Raw genomic sequence first — 24,191 nt, 5'->3', positions numbered from 1 at the left:
AACTAGCCTTTATTATTTTTGCTCCCAAATTAGAAATCTTCATTGCAGTAGTCCTCTATTATGCCGAACAAATCCTGAAACCCTGTCTCTCATTCAATATTTTCACGATTCTTGTTTCATCCTTTCTCCAGCTCTCATTTAAAGATATTCTTTGTATCAATTTAAGTACCTAGCATCATCCTTAATGCATCTTTAATTAGAATGTTATACTGAATTACTGAATGCCTTCAATATAGTATACATTAAGTACTCTTATTCTCATGTACTAAATGTGTCTCATTGTCTAGTAATTACTTGTTAGTTTTAAGGCTGCACAAAATGCATTGCATAACAAGGGGCTTTCTATAAAGTTGTTTATACATGTCGATTACCCTAACTGTATACTGTACAGTGTTCCACTTTATAAAGTTGTTTGCTTGTTTGTTTCTAAAACTAAGGCCAAATGCAGTAACTATTTGCATCAACTAAATGAACAGGTAAAATGCCATTGAATTCTATGTATTAAGGCTAATCTTTACTACTGTAACAAATATGCAGTAGGCAGCATATATCCACAGGTTGTTTGATCAGTATGACTAATCAAAATATAGGATGCTTTTTCTTTTTAAGTACAATGGCCATCTCCATCTCCAAAGAGAACATTCATCATTCATTCAACAGCTGTCTTGCCAGAAGTGCATAAATATTACAGTTCAAATAACCCTCAAAAGTGCAACATCAACTCTTCTGCTCCTCCTCCAGAGTGCAGGCACTGTACTCTCCACCTCCAAAATGCTAACTCTGGCTAGGCAGTTTCCTTGATTATTATTATAATCAAAAAGAAGCGCTAAGCCACAAGGGCTATACAGCGCTGCAGGGTAGGGAAGGAAGCAAGGGAATTGGATGGCAGAAGGGAGGGGGGATGATCAGCAGGTTACAGAAAACAGCGGGGCAGGGGATAGTACGGGGGTAGAGGGTAGCAAGAGATACAAGTAGAAAGGGCTGAAAGTATCAAAATTTGTGGAGTAAGTCAGTCGTTGTCAAAAAGTCAATGAGAGAGTCCGGATGAAAGGTGGGTCCATCAGCGAGAAGGGAAGGTAAAGAGAGAGCAGCGGGGCGAAGACGACGACAGAGGTAAATTCTGCGTGCTCGTTGATAAAGTGGGCAGTCCAACAGAATGTGGCTGACTGATAATGGAGCTTGGCAATTCTCACAGAGAGGAGCAAGACGCCTCTCCATGAGATATCCATGAGTAAGACGAGTATGGCCAATGCGAAGACGGGAGAGAGTAGTCTCCCAACCTCGACACTGGTGATAAGAAGACGGCCAGTAACCTATACTCGGTTTAATAGACTGAAGTTTGTTGCCGAGCATAGTAGACCAACGTTGTTGCCAACGGGTGTGAAGGTGGGAAGATATTACAGCAAAATAGTCCGTACATGGAATACCTCTATAAGAAACTGGTAGGTCATGTACTGCTGACCGCGCAGCAGTGTCTGCCTGTTCATTGCCCTGTACGTCAACATGACCAGGGACCCAACAAAAAACAATATCTTTATGCTTAGTAAAGATGCGGCGTAGCCAAAGTTGGATACGGAGGACTAAGGGGTGAGGTGTATCAAATTTTTGTATAGCCTGTAAAGCACTAAGGGAGTCTGAGACAACCACAAATGATGACACAGGCATAGATGCAATACGGATAAGTGCTGTAAGGATGGCATATAATTCAGCAGTAAAAATACTAGCTGAAGATAGTAAATGCCCTTGTACGACGCTGTCCGGAAACACTGCTGCGAATCCTACGCCGTCAGAAGACTTAGAGCCATCTGTGTACACAGCAATGGCATGAGAATGAGAGTGAAAGTGGTCAAGAAAAAGAGAGCGGGAAGCGACCGTAGACAGTTGGGCTTTCGAGCAAGGGAGGGAGAAAGAACAGACTCGAACAGCTGGAACTTCCCAGGGGGGTAGGGAAAAGTGTGATGCTACATGTACATAGAAAGGTGGTAGTTGAAGAGAAGACAAGAGCGAATGAAGGCGAAGAGAGAAGGGACGGAGTAAGCAGGGGCGGCGAACAAATAAAGAATGTCTACTAATATCAGTGACCATTCTATAAATGGAAGGATTGCGGAGATCATGAGAGCATACATAGTAGCGCAGGCAATGGGCATCACGGCGATCGGATAAGGATGGAACGTTCGCTTCTGCATAGAGGCTTTCGACAGGGGAAGAGCGAAAAGCACCAAGGCATAAACGTAATCCTTGGTGATGAATGGGGTTAAGGCTAGAGAGAGTAGCAGGAGATGCCGCTGAATAGATCTGGTCACCATAATCAAGTTTCGATAAAATAAGGGTGGAATGTAGGTGAAGGAGGGTTCGACGATCAGCTCCCCACGAAAGATGAGCAAGGGTTTTAAGAAGGTTCAGCCGGCTGTGACAAGTTGCCTTCAGAGAGGTAATGTGAGGTTTCCAGGATAACCTACGATCAAAGAGGAGGCCCAGAAACTTGACTGTATCACGTTCAGGGATACGTGAGCCATAGAGGTACAAAGGATGATCAGAGATGACAGAGCGTCTAGTGAAAGTGATTTGGTGGGTTTTAGTGCTGGAAAATTTAAACCCATGTGTGGTGGCCCAATTGGAAACACGGTCGACTGCATGCTGGAGAGAAACTGTAAGGAGGTGACAGTCAGCGCCTGCACAGGCAATAGTGAAGTCATCAACATAGAGTGATGACCAAATATTTGATGGAAGACTAGAGGCCAAATCATTAATAGCAAGGAGAAAAAGTGTTGTGCTCAGAACACATCCCTGGGGGACACCTTCAGCTTGGATAAAGTCCGGGGAGAGCACATTATTAACCCGAACACGGAAATGCCTGTCAGTTAAAAAGTTCTTAAGGAAGGATGGTAGATTGCCTCGAAGGCCTAAGGAGTGGGCTTGGGCTAAAATATTATACCTCCAAGTTGTGTCATATGCCTTCTCAAGATCAAAAAATATGGCAATAACTGAGTGGTTATTCGCAAAGGCATTACGAACATACGTATCCAAGCGCAGTAAGGGGTCTATGGTAGAACGTCCCTTACGAAAGCCATATTGACGAGTGGAGAGACTGTTGTGTGTCTCTAAATACCACACTAAACGTCTATTTACTAGACGTTCCATTACTTTGCAAACTGCACTGGTAAGAGCAATGGGACGATAGTGGGAGGTTTCATGTCCCGTAGTGCCTGGTTTGCGGAAAGGGAGAACAATGGCGGATTTCCACAGCTGTGGAAGAACTCCTTGTGACCAAATAAGATTGTAAAGGCGTAATAGGACTGCAAGGGCTGACTGATGTAAATGTTGTAGCATACGAATATGAATGTCGTCGGGCCCAGCTGCCGATGATCGACAAGCTGAGAGTGTTGCCTCCAGTTCTTGAAGTGTAAAAGGCACATTATACTGTTCTTCTCTGAGAGAAGAAAAGTCCAAGGGTGCTAACTCTCTGGCAGACTTTGAGGAAAGAAATGAGGGGCATAGATGGAGTCCCTGAGAAATACGGACCAGATGATTGCCAATTTCATTGGCAACATCTAGTGGGTTTGCTATATCAACACCGGCAACCCGCAGAACAGGAGCCGGGTCAGGAGAATATTTACCACTCAGTTTTCGTACTTTTTTCCAGACTGCACTCATAGAGGAAGCAGAGGTGATGGTGGAGACATAATCTCGCCAGCAAGTGCGTTTAGCGTCACGGATGACACGGCGAGCGATCGCACGCTTCTGTTTAAAATCAAGGAGTCGCTCTGTGGTTCTATTGTACCGGTACCTGCCCCATGCAGCGCGTTTCAAACGTACTGCACGAGCACAAGCAGGAGACCACCAAGGCACGCATTTCTGAGAATGCCTGCTCGAAGTTTGGGGTATAGAATGAGAAGCTGCGGTGAAAACGGAGGATGAGAAGAGGTGTAAAAGCTCATCGATGGAGGACGAAGAAGGAACCTCTTTAAAAACAGTCAGGTGTGAGTAAAGGTTCCAATTTGCCCGATTAAATTGCCAGCGTGGGGTGCGAAGAGGTGGCGAATATGAAGGGGAAGTAAGAATGATTGGGAAATGATCACTGTCATGTAAGTCCGGGAGAACAGACCAAGTAAAGTCTAATGCGGCGGAGGAAGAGCAAACTGAGAGATCGATGCAAGAGAGAGTATGAGTCCGAGGATCAAAATGGGTGTGAGTACCTGTATTTAAAACATGGAGGGGGTGGGTGGCAAGAAAAGCCTCTAACTGAATTCCACGGGAATCACAGTGAGACCCTCCCCAGAGGAAATGGTGGGCATTAAAATCACCAAGTAACAGAATTGGTGGCGGTAATGACGAAACAAGGAAGGCAAAATCCGGAATAGATAATGCCCGAGAAGGAGAGAGATATAAAGAACAGAGCGTATACCACCTATGTAAGTGGATACGGGCTGCTGTGTAATGCAGCGAAGTATGAACAAATAGCTGATGGTACGGAATATCAGTGCGGAGAAGAAGGGCACTTTCATTAAAGGTCCCATCAGGAAAAGGATCTGAAGAATACAATAAATTATAGCCTGAGATGTGAGAAATAACAGCAGAGTGTAATTTTGGTTCCTGTAAGCAAACACCAACAGGGGCAAACTGGGAGAGTAACATCTGAAGCTCACCCCGATTACCCCTGAGGCCACGTATATTCCACTGTAAAAAGGCCATGAATGGCAATGATAAAGATACTTGAAATCCGCAGGTAAGGGTTCCTACGGACTAGGAGGGTTAGAAAAGTCCACATGCGGAGGCAGTGGAAAATGTTCAAGCAGCGAAGGAACGGTGCGCTGTGAAGAAAAGAGTTGCGCAGATGGAGCAGAGGAGAGAGAAAGAGCGGAAGGTGGATCAGTGTCCATTGATGGTTTGGTCTCTGCAATATATTCAGAGATTGCTTCAAGTGTTTCAGAATTCAGAGATGTCGTATGGGAGACAATATTGGGAATGGTAGGGGGAGGATGAGTAAAGATTGGAACTGTATTGGACTGTACCAAGGTAGGGGGGGGCGAAAGGGTGGAGGGAACTGGAGAAGCGTGGCAGGGGACAGAAGAGACAGGAACCTGGGAGGTGGCAGAAGAGGAAGAAACTTGGGAGGGAACAGGGGAGGAAGGTACATTACGAGGAGGAGGGTGAACCTCTGCACTTGTAACTGAGCCAGTGAGAGGGGAAGAACTAGGGACAGAGACAGGGAGGGTAAAATGAGGAGGTGGAAGATGGGTAGGAGGTGTTACCGGACCTTTTTTTGACTTTTGAGAAGTAGAGGGACGATTGGGAAGAGGTGTCGTACGAGGTCTCGTCGATACTGAGGCTTGTAAGAGAGAACTCGAAGAAGCGAGATTAGACTGAGGCGTTGAAGTAGGGACGTCTGAGCCGAGGACAGCAAAAGGATTAGATACAGGAGTGATTATGGGAGAGGTAACCACAGAGGTGGGTGTAGAAGATGGGATACCAGAAGTGGGGGGACGTTTTGAAACACGGGAATAAGAAACACGTGGGAGTCTCCCTTGGAGGCGGAGATGAGAAACTGCCATGGCATAAGGGAGACCTTCTGTCTCTTTGAGGTAACGGATTTCCCGCTCGTTTAAATAGACCTGACAACGGCGAGAGTACGAAGGGTGAGCCTCATGACAGTTAAGGCAAGAGGGAGATCGATTGCAAGACGTATTAGAATGGTCATCGGCACCACAGACTGGGCATTCGGCGATAGATCTGCAATATTTCGCTGGATGGCCAAATCGCCAGCAATTTCTACACTGTTGTGGTGTAGGGATCACCTTTCGAACTTGTAACCGATGTCCTGCTATATAAACTGAGGATGGGAGTTCTCGGCTGTCAAAAGTTAAACGAGCCACATTGCTAGGGTATCGTCTCCGCCCACGGGCAGGAAGAACGTAAGTGTCTACCTTGAGGATTGGGAGATCTTGGAGTTCCAGCTGTTCTAGAATGTCGGTGCCGCATGTCTGGAAATTTTGTTGAACTATGGTATGGGGCAGAATAACGGTACCACTACAAGAATTGAGGGAATGATGTTTTTCAAGGGTGACAGGAACAGTATCTATATGGGAAAGACGAGAGAGCTCACGAGCCTGGGTAGCATTCTGTACGGTAATGATGCGCGTACCGCTCTTAAGAGCATGAAAAGAAATATCTTTACCAACATGGCGTAGGAGTGCCTTGCCAATACTATGGTCAGAAAGATAGGCAGTAGAGGAAGTTGGTCGCAAAGTGAAGAATTTAGTCCACTGTTCAGTCTGAAACTGAGCGTGGAAAGGTAGTGAAGGACGTGTCGATCTTTTCTGAGAAGAACGAGAAGGTGAAGGTGGAGAAGTATCATCAGCAGGTAATTGTCGTTGACGTTTAGGCGTGGGACCAGAGTTGGTCCGACGTGGAACGGGTCGGCGATTTGAAAATTGCCGCACCGTAGAGGGAGAGGCCGGAAGCATAGTCAGAGGAGAGCGAAGGTCTGATAAATCGAAGGAGTCAGTCGAGGCCTCAGTACCTGAAGCAGGTGAGGAAACAGCACCGGCAATAGGTACAGAGGCATGAGGAATGTCTGAAGAGTGGTCCAAAGACGAGGCGGGGTCAGAACGGGGTGCGGTATCAAGAAGGGGCCCGGGGGTAAAAGGTTCATGGACTAGGGCTGCCATGGTTAGGTTACTTCTTTCTTTTTGTTTTTAAGAAAAAAAAAGAAAGAAGAAAAGAAAATAAAAATAAAAAAAAAGAAAAAAAAAGGGGGGACCGGGGAGGGATAGTTCCTAGGAGGAATGAAAGGGCCAGAAATCTCCCTCCGCGCCCAAGAGGACTCGACACCGCTAGTAGCGCAGATGCAGCATGGAACCCGTGCCATACCCTACCCTTCATGCCAGTAAACCAGCAATCTGGGATAGCAACCTCACATCTGCCGAGCTACCTCGGTGGACAAAAGAGAGGGCGGCCGGATATCCGCCACAAAGCATACCTCCTTCAGCCACCACCCCCGGAATCCGAAAGGTGGCTTCCAGAGATACACCCGTCACCCAAAAGACACCCAAAGCTACTCCGGGATACCGGAGAGGGATCGGGACATCCCTAGGCAATCCAGATTCCACGGCAAACTACGCCACCGCCAAGAAACCTCAACGGAATGGGATCGACCCCGGTGTCCTTTCCTCTACCTAGGAACTAGCGTGCCTGTGGGAGAAATCCCAAAGGACAAAAAGAGGAAGGGCAAAAGGGAGGAGTGGGGAGGAGGAGGAGGAAAGGAAAAAGGGGAGGATGGGGAGGATGGGATAGGGGAGGGGAGATTGGGGGGTAATTAGGTTCGGTCTGAGGAAGAAGACCGATAGGTCTAATTCCTCAGACCAAGAGCCTCTTCACCACGCCAAGGAGCCCCCCTTGAAGAGGGCAGTTTCCTTGAATCTTTTCGTATTACCTCCAACAATACATCAAACCCTGAAAACCACTTGTCCTCCACTCACTCAGATCTAACCTATCCATACATGCCTGATGGATGCTCCAGACCTTACTATGACAACCTTCTGTATAGTCACAAATTGTAAAACAATATTTGAGAATCAAAACTTCATTTTATATTTAAGAGCAAATGAAATACTTATTTAAAACTCTGCACAGTTGACTGATAAACCTTCATATACAGTAGAATATAGACTGCAATAATAAATGAGAACACTAATAGTACCAAGTGAAAAATTGTACTCGCAAAGAAAAGAGGAATAGCAGATACAAAAATATAGAAATTAAATTTGCAAGAGCTTTAGAATGTGTAGCAGACTGAAGTTTAGAGTACGGTCTTAATCTCATAACAAATTTTACGGTATTCTTGTAATCATTAATTTTTTTTTTTTTTTTAATTTTATTTTAATGATTTTAATGAACAGCATAATATAAGCAATTTAAACTCTTAATAGGCACAGTCAGACATCTCCAATCCAATGTTTGAAACTCTGGCACCGAGTGGTGTGAGTACCCAATACAATGGCATCAATCTTTCAACTACGGTACTTCATATCACATCAGCAGTTAAGCCCATAGTTTAGAAGCTGTTAGGTCCCATATTTTTGGACTGATGACATTTGACAGCATTACAATATTTTGTTAATGAGACAGAAGATGACAAAATTTAAATTAAGATTGTATGTGTAGGCTCCATTTTTCCCTTAGGTTGCTATGTCCAACCAATTTATTTTTCATACGCTAAACATTCATTTTGGTCAGAAATAAACAAAATCATTAACATTTATGTAAAAAACTAAATTCCTTCAAAACAAAAATGAACTACAATGTAGTGCAGTGCAATAATAACGAGTGGTAACAATGACACTTCACAATCTGACTCACACTGCACCCTCCATGACCTCAGCTAAGACATCGGTGGAGGTCGCCTTGACAACATCACCGATCACACCTTCGCCCAGTTTGTTGCTGTGAAGGTGGATAATCCAGGCGGGGAAAGAGGCATTTGAGAGCTAAAACTCAAGTGAGGATGAAAAATCCAGACTTGAGTATTGGGCTTAAACCTAGTGTTTTTTTTAATTTAATATACTGACAAGCATGACTGGCTAATACTTAGACAACTGGCCCATAGAAAATGGTAAAGTTAACGGCATGACTTAGTTACAATAGACAATTGATTTCCTGACATGGTGCTGAATCATATTATACTGCTATGCATTCCTTACTTTAATTTCCATAAGAGTAAATTGGTTAGATGAACAAAGCCATAATACTGTAATTGTTGACACAAAACTCATGGAATTTGTCATCAACAACATTCAAAAAGCTTGTAAAACTATACTTGACAATTCTGATATATGTAATGAGAAGATAAGTTAACTTTATCATCTTTAAACATCTAAGGCTCAATGTCTGAGATTTTTATGGAGTTTATTCTCAATGTTTTTTGCATAAACTTAAATTACTACACTGAGAATTAAACTTCAGTGATGGAGTTTCAAGTATTTTATGATCATTTAACACACCAATACCCTACCTACAGAACTTTGTTATATTCTATATTATCATTAATTTAATTCACAGTAGTTTCTGATGATGTTCTGAGCATTGTTGTAAAAGCTGGGTACTTTCTTTAATAATATATTCTAAACAAAATACCATATTAATAAAATAAATCACAATCTGCAAAGCAATAGCCTCAGAAACTTCCTTATGATACCATATGAAAAAATTACAGTTTAGGGCAACAATATATATTTACTTAAAGATACTGTAGGGAATAAACTCGTGAACTGGATCTCATTATTATTATATCCACAGGAAAAATGCTAAATTTGTAGGGGGTCATCGAGTGCTGGGGAATGAGAGGTTATTAGGTTTAATCTAAGGAAAGGGGAGTTTAGCTCCAATTCCTATGATTAAAAGCCCTTCACCAGCATCAAGGCACCCCTCTTGAAGGGACTAGATTTCTCAATAATAAACATAACTGAATAAGCCTGGAGGGAAGGGGATTGGTGCATCACTCCACTATCATGTAAAATCAACATCAGGCTTCTTTTTCATTACCTTATTTTAATGTGGCTATTAACTTCCTTGAAATTTTCTATATTTTATTTGTTAGCAAGCATACATTGCACTTCAATTAATACATTCTATTTTACAGTTCAGACCTACCAATAATATACAAGATACAATAATGAGCTGTGAAGCAAAGTCTCGCTAGCCTCGTCTCTAAACCACTTTGCTACCTTTTCTCTTTAGCCAGCTTCACATATTTGATTTTATATTAAATTTAGTCTTGAAATATTCATTCCGACAACAAATTATCATCAATAGCAAATCTAGGAAGGAAATCAAAAGTCAAAGTAAAAAAGGTGTTCATATTTTTTACTCTTCCTCAGAATGGGTTATGAAAGAACAAGTATAGTACATATATAAATACATATATGTGCTAATTAAGTAGATAAAAAAAATATTAAAAAAAAAAAAAAATACACATACATAAAACCAAACCATGCAATGCACGTTGACTGCTAAAAGAAAAACGCAACTATTTTTTGGTATCGATTGTAGAAAAGAAGATATACAAGACAATATTCTGTGATACTACTGTCACTGATTGGTAGCAAAGGGGTCCAAAATCCTAAAAAAGTTATATATTACTGCTCAAGCCTTTAAAATGTCAACCTTAAAATATCCACATATCTTTCTATATGCACAACTAAAGCTCTGAAACTGTCAGGCTTCAAATTAATAGCAATTTTTGCACAGACTATCAAATTCAGTCATTGATATCTGCCTTACAATTTTATGAGCTCAAACTGTTAAAGAATACATCAATGCTGCCAAGTACGATCATAAGTGCAAACTATTTTTTTCAATGTTTTTTTATTCTCATTATGTAGTAAATGATTTAGCCCAGTATAATCTGTGTTCAGTGCATTTAAACAGAATACACAGAATTCTGTATACCATACTGCATACCCTGTTTTAGCATATAAGGCATGTAATTTATCATTATCTAATCATCAATTCTCTTACAGCTAAAATTCCATACAATAAGAAAGCTCATGAGAAGTGCTGAATGGAATAAAACAAGCATGAAGTGAGTGGGAATTGTGCAGAAGAATGGGGAATTTAGCTACCTTAACAGTGAAAACATTCAGTTACAAAATCCAACATTTAAATGGGAAGGGATTGTGGTTAAGGGCTTCCATTGTAGAGTAGAGCTTCCTCTGACAACCGTGACACACAACCCACCATTAAACCTTACCCTATGACAGCCTCCACGGCTGTGGCGGCAATGGCTCGGTACATAGACGTCACTGGCCCCACCTGACCCCCTGGCTGTCCAGGTAGGCTCCCGGGTATTCCAGGAAAACCTCTTGGGATACCTGAGGGCCCACCTGGTAAGGAAGGTCTGGTAGGTACTGGTCCTGGCCTTCGTTGGAGTAGTGTAATACATCATTATTCTCATGCTAAAAGTCTTTTTTTTTTTTCTAGTTAAAGTATGATGAGGAAGCTTTTGTGTCCAAAGAGTATAAATAGACACGAGGATAAAATTGCATTCCAATACGCCAGCTATCACAGATTATATTATGCCAAACTTATGAAAGCAAAATTTTTTTAATATGATATATTCAACATAAAACAACTGTTTTATGTTCAATACCTATTTCTTGATATCTTACTCTAATACTGAATATATTACTTCTAAAAGATATACTATATGAAGATTAAGGCAGTACATTAATATCATTATTTTAATATTACTGTACTTGACAACAGCATTTAAATAACATTATACAATATGACAAAATGCTGGTGTCTCACTACCACTTTGCAAAGAGTAGACAGACCAAAAATGAGGGATAACATGCCAGAAATTACCCATGGACATCAATCTGGCTAATAAGATCGTCTGAAACTCCGCCACCACCGCCACCGCCACTGATGTTAGCATGTAAAAAAAATAGAATGTTAATGGGCTACGTTTTTTCTATCTCTCTCTTTTACAAACTCTTACCTGGATTGCTGCAGGTATGTTAAGGAACACACTATCATAAAATGGGTACAAGAAAAACATATTTCATCAATCAACTTTCTAATGATAACTATTTCAAGATGAGCTTTATCTTTTTCCACTAAGCAGAAAGAAAATTCATGAATATCTTTCTTTACGGTGCATCAAATTTTAACAACTTCACAGATTTCCCTCATACACATCTCGTACATATTTTTAAGCAACTTCTGGACAAAATCACTCTTATTAGGCATTTTCTAAACATTCATTCACATACTTAAAAAGCACAACCTTGTGCTCAACTGCCTACTCATTTTTCAATGCTATATATATAGTCATAAAATTCTCTTATTTCTCACTATCCACTGGAAGCTTCTAAATCCCCTTATTAAAGTGCTTACATTTTCCCAGCCACCACTACAAAACTCATGTTGCACTAGAAATATTGTGAGTTATTGTTTAATGTATCATATGACTGAACAATGTGCCTTTAGCTATTAAAACTCTTGAAGAATGATGAAATACTTTTTCCCATTTTCATTAAAAATGATTTTTTTCAAATTTCCAAATATAGCAACAAGTCATTAGTCAAAATTTGAAATGAGTAAGCTAAACTGCTTGTTCTGAAGAAAATGGTATAAATGATGATGCTAGAACACTTGACTTAGAGAATATGGGTAGTTATGAATATTATATGAAGGTACAGTGTACTCTAATATACAGATGCACCTCACTTTATGATGGTTCAACTTACAATATTTAGACTATACAATGATCCAATAGTGAAGCACATTCAGTAGTCATCAAACTTTGATAGGATAAATTTGTATTCATTTATTTACTTTTCAATACTGGTATTTAGTCATCTACAGTAATTTGTTTATTATTTAGTGACAGTAATTATTTATTTACTTATTTATCATATCCTATTCATATGTGACATGATATTCTCAACTTACTATGGGTTCATCAGAATGTAACCCCAGCGTAACTTGAGGAGCACCTCTGATATCTCACGAGGTGTATAAAATGCCTAATCATAAGGTGGAAATCAAATCATGAAGGCAAATACTTTTCTTTTGTATATTAAATCTTTCAATGCATTTATGTATTAAGCTTTTATTATTAACTCTTACTCTATTAATCATATTAATAGTATTTTTTTTTTTACTACTATCAGCCATCTCACACCAAGATAAGGTGACTCAAAAGAGGAAACTCATTCACCATCATTCATTCAACTGCCATCTTCTCAGGAGTGTGCAGACATCACAATTCAGACAGCCCTCCAAATAGCAACACCTCCAACCCTCCTAGAATTACAGCACTGCCCTTCCCACCTCCAGGACTCGAGTCCAGCTATTAGTATTAATTTTTTTTTTTTATTATCACACTGGCCGATTCCCACCAAGGCAGGGTGGCCCGAAAAAGAAAAACTTTCACCATCATTCACTCCATCACTGTCTTGCCAGAAGGGTGCTTTACACTACAGTTTTTAAACTGCAACATTTACACCCCTCCTTCAGAGTGCAGGCACTGTACTTCCCATCTCCAGGACTCAAGTCCGGCCTGCCGGTTTCCCTGAATCCCTTCATAAATGTTACTTTGCTCACACTCCAACAGCACGTCAAGTATTAAAAACCATTTGTCTCCATTCACTCCTATCAAACACGCTCACACATGCCTGCTGGAAGTCCAAGCCCCTCGCACACAAAACCTCCTTTACCCCCTCCCTCCAACCTTTCCTAGGCCGACCCCTACCCCGCCTTCCTTCCACTACAGACTGATACACTCTTGAAGTCACACTGTTTCGCTCCATTCTCTCTACATGTCCGAACCACCTCAACAACCCTTCCTCAGCCCTCTGGACAACAGTTTTGGTAATCCCGCACCTCCTCCTAACTTCCAAACTACGAATTCTCTGCATTATATTCACACTACACATTGCCCTCAGACATGACATCTCCACTGCCTCCAGCCTTCTCCTCGCTGCAACATTCATCACCCATGCTTCACACCCATATAAGAGCGTTGGTAAAACTATACTCTCATACATTCCCCTCTTTGCCTCCAAGGACAAAGTTCTTTGTCTCCACAGACTCCTAAGTGCACCACTCACCCTTTTCCCCTCATCAATTCTATGATTCACTTCATCTTTCATAGACCCATCCACTGACACGTCCACTCCCAAATATCTGAATACATTCACCTCCTCCATACTCTCTCCCTCCAATCTGATATCCAATCTTTCATCGCCTAATCTTTTTGTTATCCTCATAACCTTACTCTTTCCTGTATTCACCTTTAATTTTCTTCTTTTGCACACCCTACCAAATTCATCCACCAATCTGAATGAGATAAAAACTCCTCTATTTAAAAAAAAAATTTAGGAGTTTTTATCTCCTTCAGTTATTACTGAATATATTTATTATTATTATCACACTGGCCGATTCCCACCAAGGCAGGGTGGCCCGAAAAAGAAAAACTTTCACCATCATTCGCTCCATCACTGTCTTGCCAGAAGGGTGCTTTACACTACAGTTTTTAAACTGCAACATTAACACCCCTCCTTCAGAGTGCAGGCACTGTACTTCCCATCTCCAGGACTCAAGTCCGGCCTGCCGGTTTCCCTGAATCCCTTCATAAATGTTACTTTGCTCACACTCCAACAGCACGTCAAGTATTAAAAACCATTTGTCTCCATTCACTCCTATCAAACACGCTCACGCATGCCTGCTGGAAGTCCAAGCCCCTCGCACACAAAACCTCCTTTACCCCCTCCCTCCAACCTTTCCTAGGCCGACCCCTACCCCGCCTTCCTTCCACTACAGACTGATACACTCTTGAAGTCACACTGTTTCGCTCCATTCTCTCTACATGTCCGAACCACCTCAACAACCCTTCCTCAGCCCTCTGGACAACAGTTTTGGTAATCCCGCACCTCCTCCTAACTTCCAAACTACGAATTCTCTGCATTATATTCACACTACACATTGCCCTCAGACATGACATCTCCACTGCCTCCAGCCTTCTCCTCGCTGCAACATTCATCACCCATGCTTCACACCCATATAAGAGCGTTGGTAAAACTATACTCTCATACATTCCCCTCTTTGCCTCCAAGGACAAAGTTCTTTGTCTCCACAGACTCCTAAGTGCACCACTCACCCTTTTCCCCTCATCAATTCTATGATTCACTTCATCTTTCATAGACCCATCCACTGACACGTCCACTCCCAAATATCTGAATACATTCACCTCCTCCATACTCTCTCCCTCCAATCTGATATCCAATCTTTCATCGCCTAATCTTTTTGTTATCCTCATAACCTTACTCTTTCCTGTATTCACCTTTAATTTTCTTCTTTTGCACACCCTACCAAATTCATCCACCAATCTGAATGAGATAAAAACTCCTCTATTTAAAAAAAAAATTTAGGAGTTTTTATCTCCTTCAGTTATTACTGAATATATTTATTATTATTATCACACTGGCCGATTCCCACCAAGGCAGGGTGGCCCGAAAAAGAAAAACTTTCACCATCATTCGCTCCATCACTGTCTTGCCAGAAGGGTGCTTTACACTACAGTTTTTAAACTGCAACATTAACACCCCTCCTTCAGAGTGCAGGCACTGTACTTCCCATCTCCAGGACTCAAGTCCGGCCTGCCGGTTTCCCTGAATCCCTTCATAAATGTTACTTTGCTCACACTCCAACAGCACGTCAAGTATTAAAAACCATTTGTCTCCATTCACTCCTATCAAACACGCTCACGCATGCCTGCTGGAAGTCCAAGCCCCTCGCACACAAAACCTCCTTTACCCCCTCCCTCCAACCTTTCCTAGGCCGACCCCTACCCCGCCTTCCTTCCACTACAGACTGATACACTCTTGAAGTCACACTGTTTCGCTCCATTCTCTCTACATGTCCGAACCACCTCAACAACCCTTCCTCAGCCCTCTGGACAACAGTTTTGGTAATCCCGCACCTCCTAACTTCCAAACTACGAATTCTCTGCATTATATTCACACCACACATTGCCCTCAGACATGACATCTCCACTGCCTCCAGCCTTCTCCTCGCTGCAACATTCATCACCCACGCTTCACACCCATATAAGAGCGTTGGTAAAACTATACTCTCATACATTCCCCTCTTTGCCTCCAAGGACAAAGTTCTTTGTCTCCACAGACTCCTAAGTGCACCACTCACTCTTTTTCCCTCATCAATTCTATGATTCACCTCATCTTTCATAGACCCATCCGCTGACACGTCCACTCCCAAATATCTGAATACGTTCACCTCCTCCATACTCTCTCCCTCCAATCTGATATTCAATCTTTCATCACCTAATCTTTTTGTTATCCTCATAACCTTACTCTTTCCTGTATTCACTTTTAATTTTCTTCTTTTGCACACCCTACCAAATTCATCCACCAATCTCTGCAGCTTCTCTTCAGAATCTCCCAAGAGCACAGTGTCATCAGCAAAGAGCAGCTGTGACAACTCCCACTTTGTGTGTGATTCTTTATCTTTTAACTCCACGCCTCTTGCCAAGACCCTCGCATTTACTTCTCTTACAACCCCATCTATAAATATATTAAACAACCACGGTGACATCACACATCCTTGTCTAAGGCCTACTTTTACTGGGAAAAAAATTTCCCTCTTTCCTACATACTCTAACTTGAGCCTCACTATCCTCGTAAAAACTCTTCACTGCTTTCAGTAACCTACCTCCTACACCATACACTTGCAACATCTGCCACATTGCTCCCCTATCCACCCTGTCATACGCCTTTTCCAAATCCATAAATGCCACAAAGACCTCTTTAGCCTTATCTAAATACTGTTCACTTATATGTTTCACTGTAAACACCTGGTCCACACACCCCCTACCTTTCCTAAAGCCTCCTTGTTCATCTGCTATCCTATTCTCCGTCTTACTCTTAATTCTTTCAATTATAACTCTACCATACACTTTACCAGGTACACTCGACAGACTTATCCCCCTATAATTTTTGCACTCTCTTTTATCCCCTTTGCCTTTATACAAAGGAACTATGCATGCTCTCTGCCAATCCCTAGGTACCTTACCCTCTTCCATACATTTATTAAATAATTGCACCAACCACTCCAAAACTATATCCCCACCTGCTTTTAACATTTCTATCTTTATTCCATCAATCCCGGCTGCCTTACCCCCTTTCATTTTACCTAATGCCTCACGAACTTCCCCCACACTCACAACTGGCTCTTCCTCACTCCTACAAGATGTTATTCCTCCTTGCCCTATACACGAAATCACAGCTTCCCTATCTTCATCAACATTTAACAATTCCTCAAAATATTCCCTCCATCTTCCCAATACCTCTAACTCTCCATTTAATAACTCTCCTCTCCTATTTTTAACTGACAAATCCATTTGTTCTCTAGGCTTTCTTAACTTGTTAATCTCACTCCAAAACTTTTTCTTATTTTCAACAAAATTTGTTGATAACATCTCACCCACTCTCTCATTTGCTCTCTTTTTACATTGCTTCACCACTCTCTTAACCTCTCTCTTTTTCTCCATATACTCTTCCCTCTTTGCATCACTTCTACTTTGTAAAAACTTTCTCATATGCTAACTTTTTCTCCCTTACTACTCTCTTTACATCATAATTCCACCAATCACTCCTCTTCCCTCCTGCACCCACTTTCCTGTAACCACAAACTTCTGCTGAACACTCTAACACTACATTTTTAAACCTACCCCATACCTCTTCGACCCCATTGCCTATGCTCTCATTAGCCCATCTATCCTCCAATAGCTGTTTATATCTTACCCTAACTGCCTCCTCTTTTAGTTTATAAACCTTCACCTCTCTCTTCCCTGATGCTTCTATTCTCCTTGTATCCCATCTACCTTTTACTCTCAGTGTAGCTACAACTAGAAAGTGATCTGATATATCTGTGGCCCCTCTATAAACATGTACATCCTGAAGTCTACTCAACAGTCTTTTATCTACCAATACATAATCCAACAAACTACTGTCATTTCGCCCTACATCATATCGTGTATACTTATTTATCCTCTTTTTCTTAAAATATGTATTACCTATAACTAAACCCCTTTTTATACAAAGTTCAATCAAAGGGCTCCCATTATCATTTACACCTGGCACCCCAAACTTACCTACCACACCCTCTCTAAAAGTTTCTCCTACTTTAGCATTCAGGTCCCCTACCACAATTACTCTCTCACTTGGTTCAAAGGGTCCTATACATTCACTTAACATCTCCCTGAATATATTAATACTAATAGCTGGACTCGGGTCCTGGAGGTGGGAAGGGCAGTGAATCCTGAATGAGATCAAAATTCCTCTTATTTTTTTTTTTTTTCAACAAGTCGGTCGTCTCCCTTTACATATTCAGCAAAATACTTGAAACTAAGATGAGCTCTGATGTGCAAGTTTGTTTAAATCATGTGAATAATAATGACTAGGAAAGGATGACACAAATCAATTTAAGGATGGAAAGGTAAAGTTCACACTAGTCACACGCTATTACTATGTTCTACATTAAGCCTAATTGCTGAATTAATTTAATAAAGACATAACCAGATCCCATGACCGCTGATACAGAAGGGACTGTCGGTACATAAAACTACACATCTCTGAAAAAAGAGAAAATACAATGTTTAACTCTTACCTATTAAAAATGAAATCTGAAACAAAACCCTGCTAATAAAATTATCACTAGGAAACAGATACCACAAAAAAATCATTATTACATACCTTTAACTGAAAAATAAATGAAAATATTAACACCTCAATTATAAATCATACATAAAATAAGATCTTACCTGACAATCTTGCCAATAATATTTGAAGCAATTGCACCTCCAGATTGTGTTGGCTGGCTGCCTCCACCGCCTCCACCACTGTTATGGGTCAATATAAACACACAATAAAAGACATTCAATGACCTTCAGTACATTAATCTTATTCTATTCACATATAAATTAGCAGTGAATTCACTGTTCAGTAATACAGTGGACCCCCGCATAACGATCACCTCCGAATGCGACCAATTATGTAAGTGTATTTATGTAAGTGTGTTTGTACGTGTATGTTTGGGGGTCTGAAATGGACTAATCTACTTCACAATATTCCTTATGGGAACAAATTCGGTCAGTACTGGCACCTGAACATACTTCTGGAGTGAAAAAATATCGTTAACCGGGGGTCCACTGTATTTTGTTTGCGCTGTGTAGTATCAAACATACTTATTAGAGCGAAGCGACTGTCAGTAACAACCAGATATACACATAGATGTTCCATGAACATAACTGCCCTTGAAATATTTTGATTTACTGAGGAACACTATAAAATATATACTGCCTGATATCTCTTAAGTTAATAACTCTGCCATTCTTATTTTTCCTTATTATTCCACTTAAAAATGCTTTTACTTGTAATGCAAGAAAATCATACATTTCAACACTAACCCAACAAGGCCTCCAATAACACTTGAAGCAATACCAGAGAGAACATCATCTTCAGTCTTTTGTGGTCTTTGGCTTTGTCCTCCTCCTCCTCCACTGAAAAAAAAAAAGTTCATATAACTGTATCACCAAAGAAAGTTATTTATTGAATGTAGTTAAAAGAATGTAACTTTTTTTTTTAATTTTGCAAAACACACACACAATGTGTAAGAATAATAACAAAATTCATGTTTCCTAATGCAGTTTCAATGAACTGCATGATAAGAGGCTTTCTGTAGGTATACATATATGTCAATCACCCTAATTTTATAATATACTGTACTCAACTTTATAGAAATAAAGTTTGACATGTAATATTTCAGTGACCATGGTAAATGACACTGATGACACTGGAGGACAGGAGGGTTAGGCGAGACATGATAATGACATACAAAATACTGCGTGGAATAGACAAGGTGGACAGAGACAGGATGTTCCAGAGAGGGGGCACAAAAACAAGGGGTCACAATTGGAAGTTAAACACCCAGATTAGTTAAAGGGATATTAGAAAGTATTTCTTCAGTCATAGAGTAGTCAGGAAATGGAATAGCCTAGCAAGTGAGGTAGTGGAGGTAGGAACCATAAATAGCTTTAAGATGAGGTTTGATAATGCTCATGGAGCAGGGAGAGAGAGGACCTAGTAGCACTCAGTGAAGAGGTGTGGCCAGGAGCTGAGTCTCGACCCCTGCAACCACAATTAGGTGAGTACAATCTTATAAACACAGACCAATGTATTGTGGTCACTCAGAAGCACTATCAGAAGGGAAGGAAAACACACCCCACTTTCTTCCCGGGATAATTATTTTCTTGGATTACACTGCAGTACCATTTGATGATCTACTATTCTGTCTCTGCCACAATACTTCACTTTTTACCAAATACTATTTCTTAACTTTTTTGGTGTTCCTTTATTTTGCCTATAGGGTGTATCAGTTGGTCTTGATTAATCATTAAAGAATGACCTAAAGGAAATTTCCAACAGATTCCTGTTTTCAAGAATGTGATAGGTTCTGCCAGACAGAGCCTGAATTATTAGGGAAGCAAATAAAGGCTTGGGCTGAGACCAGGCCTCAGGGGCAGCGATCTCCAGAACATCAACAGGTAGTAGGAAAAGTGCATGTATGTTCAGTTCTACTGTACCCAAAAGAATTCGAACAGGAAAGATTCATGATATCTGGACAACAATCAGCCATTAGCTAAAAGTTGACACTTCAGAGAATACATATTTGATTATTATTACATCTACAGAGAAGCACTAAACCCATAACTGTCTAACAATGCCTGTGGAGAATAGGCGAGAACATTTGGATAATCTTGATGATGCCTAATTACTGAAGAATTCCAGTAAATTGCAGTTTAAATAGGGTTACTGTAAGCTGCCCTTATGGTTCTTCTCCAGTATGTGTCTAACCAGCAGGTGGCATTGGCAGTGTTTTCCCTCTTGCCTTAGAAACTACAGTATAAATACCCTTGGCTGGTGGTTGCTAACATTGTACGAACTCATCATCAATCCTCTCATTCTTGCTGCCAAGCAGTATAATACAGAAGTAAAAATTATCTTGGTACAGTAATATTGGAAAATAATTTTCACTTAAGTCATCATTGTGAATGATGATGTGCAAGTGTCAGTACTGTATAGCCAATGAAAAGAATGATGAGCTAAAAAATGCTGCTGCTCTTTCTTACTCAGGATTATTGTTTATTTCTAAATTACCATACTGAACAAAAATAAAAAAATATAATGGATGAATGAATGATAGATGTCTGAAGGTCACTGCTTCAAAATTAAAAATGTGGCTTTATTTTATAGCTTTTCAAAAGACAAGTTAATACAAACATAAAAAAGTAGATGGATAGATATTTATTACTATAAACATGGAAAGCGATAAACCAGTAAGGGTTACGCAGCACTGCATGACAGAGGTGAAAGGGAAAAGGGGTGAGAGGCGGAGGTGTTAAGGAAGGACATTAGCTGAAAGGATACGTCTGCAGTAAAGGTGAAACCATCAGGGAGAAGGGGGAACAAAGTATGCAGATATACAAGCACAATGCAGCATGCTTAGCAAGTGACGGGAACAGAGAAGAATAATTTACAACATAAAACACCGAAAATTTATAGTCTATTTAAGCATATGAATCAGCAAGTGAAGGGATTGGGGGGGTTGTGTTGACCTACCTTATCAAATTACCGATGTACTGGGAAGCCATACCAGATATCAGATCATTACCAATTCCACCACTACCACCTCCACCACCTTGTCGGCCACTGATGTGAGGACCAAGCGAAAAATCAAATTTAAATTTGATATAAAACAAGTGGATTTAAAGAAAGAAAGTGCAATGGCCATACACAAATAAGATTTAAACAAAACATTTCTAGAACATAATAAAAATAATAAAATCCTGGCACTTCTCCATCCTGCACTTCAGCATCTGTATAAGAATGCAAGCAAAACAAATTAATACAATTAAGTCATGCAGTAATATCATGCAAAATACACAACAGCTGTCCACTACAGGTAGCATGCTGAATTGTGTGTATTCAGTTACCTGTTAATTCCAGTGTCAAGCATAAAAGGAAAAAATCTTGCTTATTAATGCACTCCTTAGTAATTATTTGTATAGTATCAGAATTATTAGCTACACATATCAGGAATAATATTTTAGTCACATGTAGAATATCAGTTTAATAATTAGAAAAATAACAGTGAGAGTACCCGATCATTCCACTAATCACACTGGAGATGATTCCATTCAAGAAGCTGCTGTCGACCTCACCTCGCTGGACGGCTTTCACTCTCTCATCATTACTCTCCTCACTAAGATTAGATGTTAATATTTGAACTAAACCAATTTAAGCATTTAAAACAGACATCTGTAATATTTGTTTGGGACATTTTTGTTAGTAAAAAATGTTCACTGAATATGTAATAATATTACTTTGTTATACCACTTCAATATAGCACTGCAGCCAAAACAAGCATTTCTCCACAAATATTTAGCCTTACTAACAAAAATAAAGCATTAAATTTTATTACTGCACATATAGTACACTGTACTTAATTTGTTAAATACAATGTAAAAGATAATGGTACATTTTACCTCATTATATTTTGGACGATTTTAGAAGCAATACTGGCGACGATTGGACTATTGGCATTTGCATCATTCGATGGGAGAATTTTTCCCTCAGTGTCCTGACTATAGCGAAATGGAGACAACCTAAATTAGTCCTGAATACTATATTGCCTCAATGTACCTATGCAAATCATATTTTGGAGCTATATATACATGTTGATTCTATTTGACCAAATCACATTCAGAAAGCATTATCAATTCATCAGCTACCTGATGATTTCCTTGATGACTGAAGAGGTTACTGCTGCCACAATATCATCATTAACACCATCAATCTCACCTCCCGGTGCTTGAGGTCGACCCCTAGACAGCCAACCCAAGTACAGCATTTAGGGAATGAAAATTTAAATGTTCTACACAAAATCTGCATTCTTTGTTGCATATAATAAATCCTAATATATGATCAAAACATGCATATTATCATTAAAATCATATGTGAATTATATGGTAAATACTCCTATTACGCTGTATGACATATTCCAAGCATTGGAGAACTGAAACTGCTAATACTTTATCATTATTATATTTTTGTGGAAAAGCTGAACCCATTGAAATCATACAATGCTCGAGGTATGAAAGGTAATCAAGAAAGATCCAGAGAAAAGGAGGGTAGTCCATATTCCCTGGATCAAGAGCCCTTCACCAGCTTCAAGGCACCCCCTTGAAGGGTAAATTAGTTATGTTAACAACACGTAAGAAATATACCTGACATTCCTGACAACACTGGCCACAATGCTCGAGACCATTCCACTGTTGAGGCCAGTCCTCTCTGTGGTAGACTGGCCACTCTCACCTCTATAACAGGCAGTTTAATTTGTAAACCAACAGACCTTTAAACTGTTCAATGATGCACACAAATTATTGGTCTAGTACTGTATGCCATTTCATTAACAAAATTCAAAACTATGCTACATATCAAATCACAGAAAGGATAGAACTTGATCCCATGGCAAGAGAATCCTTCAACTTGCCATGGGTTTGAACCCCACCCATTCTGTGATTTGTTTGCAATTCTGTTATCATGATTTCCTGAGTTATACATATCCATATTTACAGTAATACTTTAAACTGTACAGAATAGTCTAAATTAGAATATTTGAATCCAAAATCTCTAATTACGTGATCAATATACCTGAAGAGATTGCCAATGACTGACGACGCCATGTTGGAAACAAAATCTCCACCACCAGAGCCATCACCTTGGCCACCCTTGTTCCCGCTAGTCAAAGTGAACAGAAAATACTCAAGTGAAAAACAAGTGAAGCAAAGGTCAAAGGCCTAATAAACTCCATACCAAAAACTGGGGTGCTATATGTCTCCTATTACAAATTTAAAAAAAAAAAATTAGTGAGCAAATATTCCTCAAATCAACAGACCTATGTTCAGTGTACATGTCTGGTGACATTATTTTCACCCATGCAATGAGGGGGATTCCTAACTATTGTATGTAATTATGGAGCAAATTACATTAAGGTGGATCTCGAGAACCCAAAGCAATAATGCTGCGAGTACAATACATGCAGTACATTCACTTTACAATTTTAGCATGAGCCCCACTATACGTGGAGATTCAGTTACTCTCAAAACACAGAGGTTATGTTTCTGAAAAAGTGAAACACAGGAAAAATATGGTTACATTCCAGTTATGTAATCTAATAACTTTTAATGATTATGCATGAGTGTCTCCACCTTAAGTTAGCATACTCCATAAGGTCATATGGAGAACATGAAATAATTAACAATACAGTTCAATTTGTTTTCTTTTCAAACTTGTGATGCTGTACCTTGGGTATACAATAAATTAGCAATTTATTAAATTTTCATACAGTATAAATTTAATTAACAGATGATTAAAATTTACTAGCATAAATACTTGCATACATATAACATATTACTCAACCATTTAAGATAATACAGTACCACACTGTGTTACCTTGAAAAATATTTTGCTGCTGTTAAAAGAGAAAAAAAAAAAGACAAGAAACATTTAATAAGAAAATGCAATAAATGAATTATTAATTATTCA

The 24,191-nt window shown here is 40.0% G+C and overlaps 1 protein-coding gene across 24 annotated transcripts in view; it reads right to left on the bottom strand.

Annotated features, from left to right (window-relative positions):
* The window catches only part of LOC128703620 (calpain clp-1), a 248,795-nt gene that overhangs the window by 139,029 nt on the left and 85,575 nt on the right, over window positions 1-24,191 (bottom strand). For 18 of the 24 annotated variants that reach the window (XM_070101147.1, XM_070101144.1, XM_070101146.1 and 15 more), the window contains 10 exons: window positions 23,298-23,384; window positions 22,871-22,960; window positions 22,376-22,468; window positions 22,130-22,228; window positions 21,745-21,846; window positions 21,204-21,293; window positions 18,992-19,084; window positions 18,347-18,424; window positions 11,365-11,424; window positions 8,359-8,442 (listed from right to left, as the gene is read on the bottom strand). In XM_070101147.1, coding sequence (XP_069957248.1) covers window positions 8,359-8,442; window positions 11,365-11,424; window positions 18,347-18,424; window positions 18,992-19,084; window positions 21,204-21,293; window positions 21,745-21,846; window positions 22,130-22,228; window positions 22,376-22,468; window positions 22,871-22,960; window positions 23,298-23,384 — 876 coding nt within the window. The remainder of the gene's footprint in view (window positions 1-8,358; window positions 8,443-11,364; window positions 11,425-18,346; window positions 18,425-18,991; window positions 19,085-21,203; window positions 21,294-21,744; window positions 21,847-22,129; window positions 22,229-22,375; window positions 22,469-22,870; window positions 22,961-23,297; window positions 23,385-24,191) is intronic. The other 6 variants (XM_070101160.1, XM_070101161.1, XM_070101163.1 and 3 more) reach the window with 4 other exon arrangements.

This window comes from Cherax quadricarinatus, chromosome 76 (genome assembly GCF_038502225.1).
Source record: "Cherax quadricarinatus isolate ZL_2023a chromosome 76, ASM3850222v1, whole genome shotgun sequence".
Classification (NCBI taxonomy): domain Eukaryota; kingdom Metazoa; phylum Arthropoda; class Malacostraca; order Decapoda; family Parastacidae; genus Cherax; species Cherax quadricarinatus.
This window is presented reverse-complemented; position numbering and strand designations above follow the sequence as displayed.